The 12,364-nt window shown below is 44.3% G+C and overlaps 1 protein-coding gene across 3 annotated transcripts in view; it reads left to right on the top strand.

The window, feature by feature from the left end:
• LOC115107109 (tubby-related protein 3-like) overlaps positions 1 to 11,685 on the top strand; it is a 44,547-nt gene extending 32,862 nt beyond the window's left edge. For all 3 annotated transcript variants that reach the window (XM_029630503.2, XM_029630502.2, XM_029630504.2), the window contains 9 exons: positions 1,902 to 2,064; positions 3,403 to 3,609; positions 8,285 to 8,418; positions 8,677 to 8,868; positions 9,101 to 9,213; positions 9,396 to 9,513; positions 9,625 to 9,723; positions 10,150 to 10,321; positions 10,475 to 11,685. In XM_029630503.2, the coding sequence (XP_029486363.1) occupies positions 1,902 to 2,064; positions 3,403 to 3,609; positions 8,285 to 8,418; positions 8,677 to 8,868; positions 9,101 to 9,213; positions 9,396 to 9,513; positions 9,625 to 9,723; positions 10,150 to 10,321; positions 10,475 to 10,608 (1,332 nt within the window). In that variant the 3' untranslated portion in view covers positions 10,609 to 11,685. The remainder of the gene's footprint in view (positions 1 to 1,901; positions 2,065 to 3,402; positions 3,610 to 8,284; positions 8,419 to 8,676; positions 8,869 to 9,100; positions 9,214 to 9,395; positions 9,514 to 9,624; positions 9,724 to 10,149; positions 10,322 to 10,474) is intronic.
• Positions 11,686 to 12,364: the final 679 nt, after the last annotated feature.

The raw sequence follows: 12,364 nt of genomic DNA, 5'->3' as shown, positions 1-12,364 counted from the left end.
ACCGATTATGATTTTTCAACGCCGATACCGATTATTGGAGGACCAAAAAAGCCGATACAGATTAATTGGCCGATTTATTATTAGTATTATTTTTTGTAATAATGACAATTAAAAACAATACTGAATGAACACTTATTTTAACTTAATATAATACATCAATAAAATCAATTTAGCCTCAAATAAATAATGAAACATGTTCAATTTGGTTTAAATAATGCAAAAACAAAGTGTTGGAGAAGAAAGTAAAAGTGCAATATGTGCCATGTAAAAAAGCTAACGTTTAAGTTCCTTGCTCAGAACATGAGAACATATGAAAGCTGGTGGTTCCTTTTAACATGAGTCTTCAATATTCCCAGGTAAGAAGTTTTAGGTTGTAGTTATTATAGGAATTATAGGACTATTTCTCTCTATACCATTTGTATTTCATTAACCTTTGACTATTGGATGTTCTTATAGGCACTTTAGTATTGCCAGTGTAACAGTATAGCTTCCGTCCCTCTCTTCGCTCCTCCCTGGGCTCGAACCAGGAACACATCAACAGCAGCCACCCTCGAAGCAGCGTTACCCATCGCTCCACAAAAGCCGTGGCCCTTGCAGAGCAAGGGGAACAACCACTCCAAGTCTCAGAGCGAGTGATGTTTGAAGCGCTATAGGGCGCACCCCGCTAACTAGCTAGCCATTTCACATCGGTTACACCAGCCTAATCTGAGTTGATAGGCTTGAAGCAGAGCTGCTGGCAAAACGCACTAAAATGCTGTTTGAATGAATGCTTACGAGCCTGCTGGTGCCTACCACCGCTCAGTCAAACTGCTCTATCAAATCATAGACTTAGTTATAACATAATAACACACAGAAATACGAGCCGTAGGTCATTAATATGGTCGAATCCGGAAACTATCATCTCGAAAACAAGACGTTTTTTCTTTCAGTGAAATACAGAACCGTTCCGTATTTTATCTAACGGGTGGCATCCATTAGTCTAAATATTCCTGTTACATTGCACAACCTTCAATGTTATGTCATAATTACCTAAAATTCTGGAAAATTAGGCGGCCCAAACTGTTGCATATACACTGACTCTGCGTGCAATGAACGCAAGAGAAGTGACACAATTTCACCTGGTTAATATTACCTGCTAACCTGGATTTCTTTTAGCTAAATATGCAGGTTTAAAAATATATACTTCTGTGTATTGATTTTAAGAAAGGCATTGATGTTTATGGTTAGGTACACATTGGAGCAACGATACGCACCGCATCGATTATATGCAACGCAGGACACACTAGATAAACTAGTAATATCATCAACCATGTGTAGTTAACTAGTGATTATGATTGATTGATTATTTTTTCTAAGATAAGTTTCATGCTAGCTAGCAACTTACCTTGGCTTCCATTGCATTCCCGTAACAGGCAGGCTCCTCGTGGAGTGCAATGTAATCAGGTGGTTAGAGCATTGGACTAGTTAACTGTAAGGTTGCAAGATTGAGTCCCCGAGCTGACAAGGTAAAAATCTGTCGTTCTGCCCCTGAACGAGGCAGTTAACCCACCGTTCTTAACTGACTTGCCTTGTTAAATAAAGATTAAATAAAGGTGTAAAAAAATGTTTTTTTGTTGTCCAAAACGGTGTCCAAAAATACCGATTTCCGATTGTTATGAAAGTTTGAAATCAGCCCTAATTAATCGGCCTTTCCAATTAATCGTTCGACCTCTAGTCCTCATGGACTGTGGGGAAGAGAGGCCAGGTATACCTGGACAGATACAGATAGGGTCCAGAGAGAGAGGAACACTAGAGCCTTATCACCAGCTGTCAGTCCAGCTGTCAGTCTTGGGCAGGTAGGGACATACAGACAATATTTGCATGGTAAACTCTCACTGTCGTAATTCCCCTCCCGTCCACAGAGGGCGCTGTTGGAGCAGAAGCAGCGGCGGAAGCGGCAGGAGCCTCTGATGGTGCAGCCCAACCCAGAGGCCCGGCCCAGGCGCTCCAGGCCTCGGCGCAGTGAGGAGCAGGCCCCGCTGGTGGAGTCACGCCTCAGCATCACCAGCGATGTCATCATGGATGGTGAGCCTTGGTTCTTGGGGTTAGCTACTGTATTAGCTAGTTTTTCCGGGGTCAGCTCTCACCATCAGGATAAAGTAATGGGTCTGAGGAAGCAGGATCAGTGCTGAGCGATTGAACCCCAGTCTACAGTCAAGAGATAGACAGTTGTTGGTGTTGGCTGTGAAGAAGAATACTTTAATGATCAATTTGCTTTCCAGTCCAGAGTGAGGACAGTATATCAGGTGAGGACAGTGAGAGGGAGTGGTGGGAGAAGGTGGGGCCCAGGAAAGCAGGAAGAGGAGCTAGTCATGGAGCTCACTCTGGAGGAGCAGAGTGGCTTTCCAGATCGAGGTAGAGGAGACCAGTCAGGAATTACAAGACTAGAGAAAAGGTGCTTATATTTGATTGATTTATTTCACCTTTATTTAACCAGGTAGGCTAGTTGAGAACAAGTTCTCATTTGCAACTGCGACCTGGCCAAGATAAAGCATAGCAGTGTGAACAGACAACAACACAGAGAGTAAACAATTAACAAGTCAATAACACAGTTGGAAAAAAAAGAAAATAAAGAGTCTATATACAATGTGTGCAAAAGGCATGAGGAGGTAGGCGAATAATTACAATTTTGCAGATTAACACTGGAGTGATAAATGATCAGATGGTCATGTACAGGTAGAGATATTGGTGTGCAAAAGAGCAGAAAAGTAAATAAATATAAACAGTATGGGGAAGAGGTAGGTAAAATTGGTAGGTAGAATAGGATCATAAACATTGGTGTGTCCCACTTCTGATACCAATCACCTATACATTGGCATGCAATATATTTTAGTCTCTCACTTACTGAGATACAATACAATGTTCCTACAAACAATCAGGAAGCTAATATGATGACGTGTGTGTGTGTGGTGCGTGTGTGTGTGTCTAATAACGCCTCCCTCAGTCTTGGGACATGTGGAGAAGCGACTGTTTAAGGTAGTGGAGGAGACACCCAGGAAGCTGTTCTCTGATGCTCAGAGGGGCCTTCAGATGGGGAGGAGAGATTCACATTCAGAGAGGCAGAGCAGCATTCAGACTCCCAGGCAAGAAAAGGGCCACCTGCTCAGTGCAGCATATCACTCCATGGCACAAGGCTAAGCTCTGACATGAACATAGAGGAGAGGTATTACAGAGAAACGCAGCTGCAAGCAGACAGCTAAGTAATAAGGAGTAGGTACAAATCAAATCACCTCAGGGAAGCATAGACAGGAATACAGAACAGCTCTTGGAGAAGTAAACAGCTGGGTGCTCAAACACACAGACAAGCAGGACAAAGTCATTAACATAATTCTAAAACGTCTGTGAATGCACCCCACCCTGCAGGTATCGACGGCCCTGCTGCCTTCATGGGCTCTGAGGCCCCAGACCTGGGTGCCAAGATCCAGATTCTGTCGGTGAGCAAGTCCCAGCCCCTGTCCCTGTCCCAGCCGCTGCCCCAGTCTCCCCCCGCAGAGGAGCCAGACCGGGACGGAGACACGGAGACTCTGCTGGAGCCCAAGACGGACATCCACGAGCTGCTGCAGAAACGAGGTGAGCCGGGGGGGGAGCTTGAGAAGGGAGTCAGGACAGGGAGTCAGGACAGCCAGTTTGGACAGAAGGTTGGAGTGTTAAAGTACAGTGTTATAAAGAGCTCTGTCAGTAGGTAAGGCTGGGGGGGGTTCCTGAACACCTTACCTGACCAAGAAATACTCCGGGACCTAGTAATGGTCAGACCATGTGACCAGGAAATACACCGGGGCCTAGTTATGGTCAGACCATGTGACCAGGAAATAGTCCTAGCCCTATGACCTCCACTGCACAGACAATGTCTCATACGTAGTAGTGCTGTAGACAGAAGACCTAGGAGAGTGTGTACACATGCAAGTCAGTCATTTATATCCTCATCGTCATCTACCCTGATACATCCTCTGGGTCGCCTCAGCACACGAATACCAAGCAGCTTCAGAGATCACATCCCGTCTGCTGCTCTGGCGGGCTACACCGACAGGGCACTCAATATAAGTGTCTCTTTCACACCTCTGGGCTGGTAGAGGCACTTTGTAGTCTCGTGAGAGGACAGGCTGAACTGAGAGAGAGAGAGAAATGCAGGATAGAGTGAGAGGTAGGGGGCGAGAAGCTAATGAAAGGAGGACAGATGAGAAATGGGAGCGTATCTGGTCGACATCATTGTTCGGGGACAGTTTCAAGAACTATGAAGGTTGTGGTTTATTGTTGCAGCTGTTGCTGCTGTTCTTTCAGTTACCCTCATTAAAAGGCATTGCGCAGTGCTAAAACCTTTTCCCTGCTCTGGGAGACTTTCTCCTCCCAGGGCTGTGTTGCTGCAGTGTGCAGTTAGAGAGATGGCGGAGGGCAATGTTGATTGTGACACAGTGAGAATTTGATCATTTTATCATGTGTAAAGGGCAAGAGTAGCATCCACCTACCACAGTACCTATTTATGCCACCTCACCTCCCCTCCTTCTGGCTGGTCCACGAAGAGTGTTGAAATCTCTTTCATTTCCTGAGACTAATTCAATATCCTTCTGTACTGTTACTGTGCTAAATGACAAACTAAATTAAGATAGCCAGGTCTATATCCGGGAGAGTGATGTATTACCTAGTTAAACCTGAGACCCAGATTAAGGGCAGTGTATTACTGCATTAGCCTCAGTTTTTAAGGATCTTCTCCTGGACAGCAACAAGAGGGCAGAGGTGACACTCCCCTCTCAATAATGCAAACCTTCATCATGAATGAATGCCTGGTCTGCTTAGTGCTACTGAGATACAGCCTGTCCTCAGGTGCCTTTAGATAGTATCTGTCTGCCCATGCTTTCTTATTTCCCAGTGGAAATGAATTGAAATGGAAACGGCAAAAGATTAGTAATAGCCTACTGCCTCCATTTGGATTTGACTTGGGGACGCTATTCAATCAAAACTGGTCAGTGAGTTCCCAAGTTCTCCATGTGCTGTGAGACAGAGAAAGCCGTTGAAATGATCACCTGGCAAGTTTTGGTTTTGCAACCTGAGCGTTGACATTTCCATTTCCAAACTTTGTGTGCTGTTTTAATTGATGCCTTTGAGTCACTATTAGAATGTAGCTGACATTTGCGGTCTGTATTTCATGTTTGTCAGTACCCTGACATTTAGACATCTCTGGGGCTAGATGGAGTGAACACCACTGTGTACATATTGTTTCTAGCCACGTTGGCCAATACATATGTGTCTGTCTGCAGAGGCGTGGGACATCTCTCTCAGCCCCTCCCCCTCTCTGACCCCGCCAACGACAGGGTGGTCCAGTTGGTTGGTGCAGTGGATGAGGGCCCAGAGGAGGGGCCGGAGGAGGGGCCAGAGAGCCCACTGTCTGCCAGGGAGAAACTACTCCAGTCAGGTAGTAGAGAGCAGCCTGCCGTTCCCATGGTGACAGGGCTGAAGTGAAGGTTGCTGGGTTTCTGTCTCTCTGCCTCCCTCCCTCCTTTCCTCTCTCTCTGTAGCACTAACTCTATGGAGCAGAGGTGAAACTGAGGGAGGATACAACAACAGTGAATTCTATAGTTACTGATAATAACCTAGTCTTTGGATGTAAAGTGCTAGGTATTATACTCTGGCCTCAAGCCACACCGAAGAAAAACATTTCATATTTCTTGTATCATCAACAATGGAACACATTGAGAGCGGACATTTTTCCCATTCTCACTTTGAATTATGCTTTTACACCTAAAAAAATGCTTTCTCATTAAAATATTCCACAGCACCAGCCAGAGTCACGGCTGGTAAATCCAATTAGCAGCATTACTGACACCTGTCCAGAGCAGCTCCCACAGAGGCCTGTCTGACCACACCGTGTTGTGTCTGTCTGGCTGGTATCTCTCAATAGGATTTCTGCCTAACTAACTAACCCCTTTACATTGGACAATCAGAGCCGGTTTCGCGGACACAGATTACTCCTGGACTGAAAAGCATGCTTAACGTGCATTTAGTACAAGACTTGGCTTAATCTGGGTCCAGGAAACCAGCTCTCAGTGATGGATAAAACACACTGAAGATGGAGAATCTATTGTCTTGTATTTCAACAGTATTCTTTCCAATGTGGAAATGTATAGGGCTCTGAAGTGGACTAACAGTGGTGTCTGGGGATAATGAAGGCTGCTGGGATGGCTAGAGGTTCATAACAGGTCTCTTCTATCGTAACCTGGTTACTGGGTAGTCTCGTCTGTAGTCTCGTCTATCCAGAAAAGTTCTTCCTCAATGGGTCTCAACAGTTACTCAGCACTATTTCGCTTCCACTTTCCTTCCTATCCTCTGCCAGCTGTTTTGAGGTTAGGTTGTCTCCTCAAATTTTTTCGGGACTACTAAATATTTCAAAGAGCAATTTTAGCTGCATATTGTAATATGTGGCCTTTTCCGATTGCAGAAATATTGCATCAGTTCATATTTTCAACTGAGGTAGTATGATGACTTAGTTGGAACAAATTAAAGGCTATGTGATCAAAAGCAAAATGTGCATACATTTGAAGAAATACGTTGCCCATATCCATTACATGCAGGCTAATCCCTTTGGATCCCAGGAGAAAATAATCTAAAAGTCATGGCAATAAGAACCTATGGGATTACTGAGGAGATATGGAGGAGTTGTATCTTGGCTGGGCATCTGAGATGATCTCTCCTGTCTGCATAGAGAACCATGGGTCCTCCCGATTAGAGGTCGACCGATTATGATTTTTCAACGCCGATACCGATTATTGGGGGACCAAAAAAGCAGATACAGATTAATCGTCCGATTATTATTATTATTTTTTGTAATAATGACAATTACAACAATATTGAACGAACACTTATTTTAACTTAATATAATACATCAATAAAATAAATTTAGCCTCAAGTAAATAATGAAACATGTTCAATTTGGTTTAAATAATCCATATTGCACATATTGCACTTTTTTAAGCTAACATTTCAGTTCCTTGCTCAGAACATGAGAACATATGAAAGCTGGTGGTTCCTTTTAACATGAGTCTTAGGTTGTAGTTTTAGGTTGTAGTTTTTATAGGAATAATAGGACTATTTCTCTCTATACCATTTGTATTTCATTAACCTTTGACTATTGGATGTTTTTATAGGCACTTTAGTATTGCCAGTGTAACAGTATAGCTTCCGTCCCTCTCCTCGCTCCTCCCTGGGCTCGAACCAGGAACACAACGACAACAGCCACCATCGAAGCAGCGTTACCCATGTAGAGCAAGGGGAACAACTACTAGAAGGCTCAGAGCGAGTGACGTTTGAAACGCTATTAGCGTGCTCTAACTAGCTAGCCATTTCACTTCGGTTACACCAGCCTCATCTCGGGAGTTGATAGGGGCGGCAGGGTAGCCTAGTGGTTAGAGCGTTGCACTAGTAACCGGAAGGTTGCAAGTTCAAACCCCCGAGCTGACAAGGTACAAATCTGTCGTTCTGCCCCTGAACAGGCAATTAACCCACTGTTCCTAGGCCGTCATTGTAAATAAGAATTTGTTCTTAATTAACTGACTTGCCTAGTTAAATAAAGAGGGGAAAAAAAGGCTTGAAGTCATAAACAGCGCAATGCTTGACGCACAACGAAGAGCTGCTGGCAAAACGCACAAAAGTGCTGTTTGAATGAATGTTTACGTGCCTGCTTCTGCCTACCACTGCTCAGTCAGATACTTAGATGCTTGTATGCTCAGCCAGATTATATGCAACGCAGGACACGCTAGATAATATCTAGTAATATCATCAACCATGTGTAGTCAACTAGTGATTATGACTGATTGTTTTTTATAAGATAAGTTTAATGCTAGCTAGCAACTTACCTTGGCTTACTGCATTCGCGTAACAGGCAGTCAGTCTCCTTGTGGAGTACAACGAGAGAGAGGCAGGTCGTTATTGCGTTGGACTATGTAAGGTTGCAAGATTGGATCCCCCGAGCTGACAATGTGAAAATCTGTCGATCTGCCCCGGAACGAGGCAGTTAACCCACCGTTCCTAGGCCGTCATTGAAAATAAGAATGTGTTCTTAACTAACTTGCCTGGTTAAATAAAGGTATAAAAAAATAATAATAATTGGCAAATCGGTGTCCCAAAATACCGATTTCCGAGTGTTATGAAAACTTGAAATCGGCCATTCCGATTAATCGGTCGACCTCTACTCCTGATCCCAACCAATAAGCTGTGGGCCACATCTCCCATAGTGCACTCTTTCTCCCTTGACCAGGTCTGTCAGGCAGTATGAACTACGAAGAGGCCAGTGAGGATGAGGAACACGGTGACGAAGACCGGACACGCTCGTTGTCCCCCAACCCAGAGTCAACCCGGCCTGCGTCTGCCTCCAGCACAAAGTCCAACACAGTGAGTCCAACCGTACAATTGTCTCTGTCCTGTTATATCATTAGGTGCACACACATAGCTATGTGGCTATGGCTTGTGAGATTTCTAATGTGTTCATTACACATGGCAAATCAACTTGTTACTTGAAGACACTGAAACAACAAGATGGCAGATGAATGTTGTCCTCCCTACTCCTGTACCGTATCTCCTTTATAACGGCGAATGGCCGGTATGTTTTGTGATGTAGCAGTGTGTGTGTGTCCCCCCCCCCCCTCACAGGAGTACGTGGCACCGGGGTCGCCCACGGCGGAGAGCACCCTGATCGAAGTGGACAACCTGGAGGAGTTTGTGGTGCGTCCCGCACCCCGCGGCATCACCGTCAAGTGCCGCATATCCCGGGACAAGAAGGGAATGGACCGCGGCCTGTACCCCACCTACTTTATGCACATGGAGAGAGAGGACGGCAGGAAGGTACATTGACCTCACATCCTGTCATAGTGGATTAACATGGAGACAAGACCTAGATGGGTTTATTTTACCATCTTCTCTCACAGGCCTGTTTAATTTTCTTTTCCTCAATAGCTACATTTGAAATGGTGTGAGAATATAAAGTAAAAGTAACACCTGTTTTGATTGCGGTGATTAAAATGATGGTTTGTGAGTTTCCCTCTCACCCTGAGTTTACTCTCTTTGTTTCACCCAGCTGTTTCTTCTGGCTGGGAGGAAAAGAAAAAAGAGCAAGACGTCCAACTACCTGATCTCAGTGGACGCCACGGACCTGTCACGCGAGGGAGAGAGCTTCATGGGGAAACTGAGGTAGGACCATATCTCACTCGTCTCACAACTCTAAATATAATTCTAAATCTTTGCTGATGAACATTTTCCATATTGTTTTGAGCCCTCGGCTGCATCTGATAACCCTATTGGGTGTGAAGTGGGATTGTGAGTGCTGGAGGGACATTGTAGACTCTAATGTGATTGGTCTGGTCATCCTGCAGGTCTAACCTGATGGGGACCAAGTTCACGGTATATGACCAAGGCACCAACCCCTGTAAGAACCCTGGAGCTTTGCTGGAGGAGAGCAACACACGACAGGAACTCGCAGCCATCTGCTATGTGAGTGTACACACACACACACACGCACACACACACGCACACAAATATAATTGAACCTGTAAGGTTGTGTGACATTCTGTGACATTCTGATCTCCTGTGTTCTCTCTGCAGGAGACCAACGTTCTGGGGTTCAAAGGTCCCCGCAAGATGACCGTCATCATCCCAGGCATGAACATGAACTTTGAGAGGGTTCCCGTCCGTCCAAACAGTGTATGTATCAGCCCCATGGGACTGTACAACTCCAATCACTTCTTCTAACATTTGTAGTCACTGTACTTGTTATGCACAGTAAGGCAGAGGGGCGTGTCAGAGGGCATGATTGATTTAAGACTCTGGCATTCTTACATCTTGAAATAGAAAATAATTTAGCACAATCTGAATAATGGAGTGAGTATTGAAGTCAACATCATGTAATGGAAACTGAGGCTAACCCACTAAGGGCTGTGAGATGTGGTCACTGGGGAGTGATGTCAGATTAGATGGTTTGGATGTCTGGGTCGTATTCATTAGGGCACGCAACGGAAAACTAAATAGAGCGTTCTTATTGGGTAAGTCAAGGTTGTCACTCCCTGTTTCAGTCCTATTTCTTCTGTTTAGTGCCTAATGAATACAACCCTGTTGTCTGTGTGTTTCCAGGAGCAGGACAGCCTTCTAAGTAAGTGGCAGAACCACTCAGTGGAGAACCTGATCGAGCTGCACAACAAGGCCCCTGTGTGGAATGACGACACCCAGTCCTACGTGCTCAATTTCCACGGCCGCGTCACACAGGCCTCCGTCAAGAACTTTCAGATCGTCCATGACAACGATCGTGAGTCGATCCGTCAGTGCTTCCCTCGGCTCTTTCTCTCCTCTCTTTCTCTTTCTCTCGCTATTTTTCACTCTCTATTTCTCACTCCCTCTCCTTGGGTAGAATGGAATAATGATTTCACATTATTGAGTCGTCTCTTCTCTCTTCCCTCAGCGGACTACATCGTAATGCAGTTTGGCAGAGTGGCCGAGGACGTATTCACCTTAGACTACAACTACCCCATGTGTGCCCTGCAAGCCTTCGCCATTGGCCTGTCCAGTTTTGACAGCAAACTGGCCTGCGAGTGACCAACCCCATCACGACTCCTAACTCGCCATTCCCTCCATGGCCTTTTCAACCTACTCCCTCCCCTCCAGGACAACGCCAACTCCACAACACCGCCCCTCCCCGTCACAGGATTCAGCGCCTTCCTTGTACAGTCAGCAGTCAGTTCGCCAGCAGTCTGCCACTATGGAAATAATCATGAACTATGACCTCCCACCCCTACGTGGTACATCCAATCATGGCACCCGAATCATGCTGACTTGGAGAGCGGATGAAGAGACTGGGTGTGTGAGAGAGAGCACAAAAGCAAGTCGATTTGGGTGGAGGATATAGGATTTTCCTTATTGGCAGAAAAATGAAATTACCGTCCGTCCACAAAGGGAAACTTGTCAAATCATCAAGGCGCCTTTGTTTTTATTTGTATTTATCTGTAGTTCTGTTTCAATGAGTTTGTATTGCTTTTTGTTGCTTTAGCTGTTGTATATTGGTGATTTTATGTGTATTGAAATTGATTGAAAGGGAAAAAGGACACCAAGCATCATAGACCAAACACTCCCTGTTAGGGACAGGACTTCTAACACAGACTAGACCAGGTCACAGGAGATGGTGTCTTTGATTTATATCAGATTTGAATGTTTTATAGGCCTCAACACGTCTGATGAACTTGAGTTTTTAGCAGATGCTTTTAAAGTTGCCTTTAATGTTGATTCCAAGTGTCATTTTACTCCATTTTACATTCTGTTGCCTTCCACAATCACTGTTGTGCGATTCTTTTTTTGCAGCATCAAGATGTTCAATAACTCTAACGTTAAACTATTTCAACCCTTTTTTAATTTTCTTCCTCTTGAAGATACATTTCTCATAATCTAATTTATTTGCCTGCATATCCATCCAATGTGTCCTCATCTGTTTTCTTGTTTTAAAAACACACTTTTACTAACGTATCTCAGTAGCATTCCGAGGAGTTTGGAAGGGAACATTTCTTACTGCAATACCTTTGTACATGTCATTTTGTGATGTCTTAGCCCCATGTCAAGTTAAAACCTCACGGGAAAGTCAATAGAGTTGCCCAGCAAGCACGATTAAAGGATTTTATTATAGTTTTATGTAAGATATGTTTTAATGTTTGGACATAGTGCTCATTTTCAAATATCATAAAATATCAGCCTAAATGTCATTTCAATGTGTGGAATACAAAAGAGTTAGCCTGGAATCCAAAAGAGTTAGCCTGGAATCCAAACAATAGAGCCTGGAATCCAAACAATAGAGCCTGGAATCCAAACAATAGAGCCTGGAATCCAAACAATAGAGCCTGGAATCCAAACAATAGAGCCTGGAATCCAAACAATAGAGCCTGGAATCCAAACAATAGAGGAATATTCCGTTTGGATTCGAAGTGACAACGGTCGCCCTGTACTCAGTCTACATTATATGCCAAACGTATCTACACATTTAAAATTATACCAGATTGAATAATAATACTACATTTATATGTACTGTAACTGTTCAGCAGACTACACTTGTACTGTACCATGAAGTCATTGAGAACCCACTGGGCGAAATCTGGTTGAATCCATGTTGTTTCCACGTCATTTCAACCCCAACATTTGAGGTGATGACTTTGAATCAACGTGGAACACTGATTGGATTTGCAAAAAGGAATTGCGTCTTTTTTTTTTTTCCCAACGTTTAAATCCAATGACTGGGTCAAATGTTTGGTTGATTTCACGATGGTCTATGCCCAGTGGGAAATTACTTTTGGGGTGACATTTAATGTGC

Source organism: Oncorhynchus nerka, linkage group LG23 (assembly GCF_034236695.1).
Source record: "Oncorhynchus nerka isolate Pitt River linkage group LG23, Oner_Uvic_2.0, whole genome shotgun sequence".
Classification (NCBI taxonomy): Eukaryota; Metazoa; Chordata; class Actinopteri; order Salmoniformes; family Salmonidae; genus Oncorhynchus; species Oncorhynchus nerka.
This window is presented reverse-complemented; position numbering and strand designations above follow the sequence as displayed.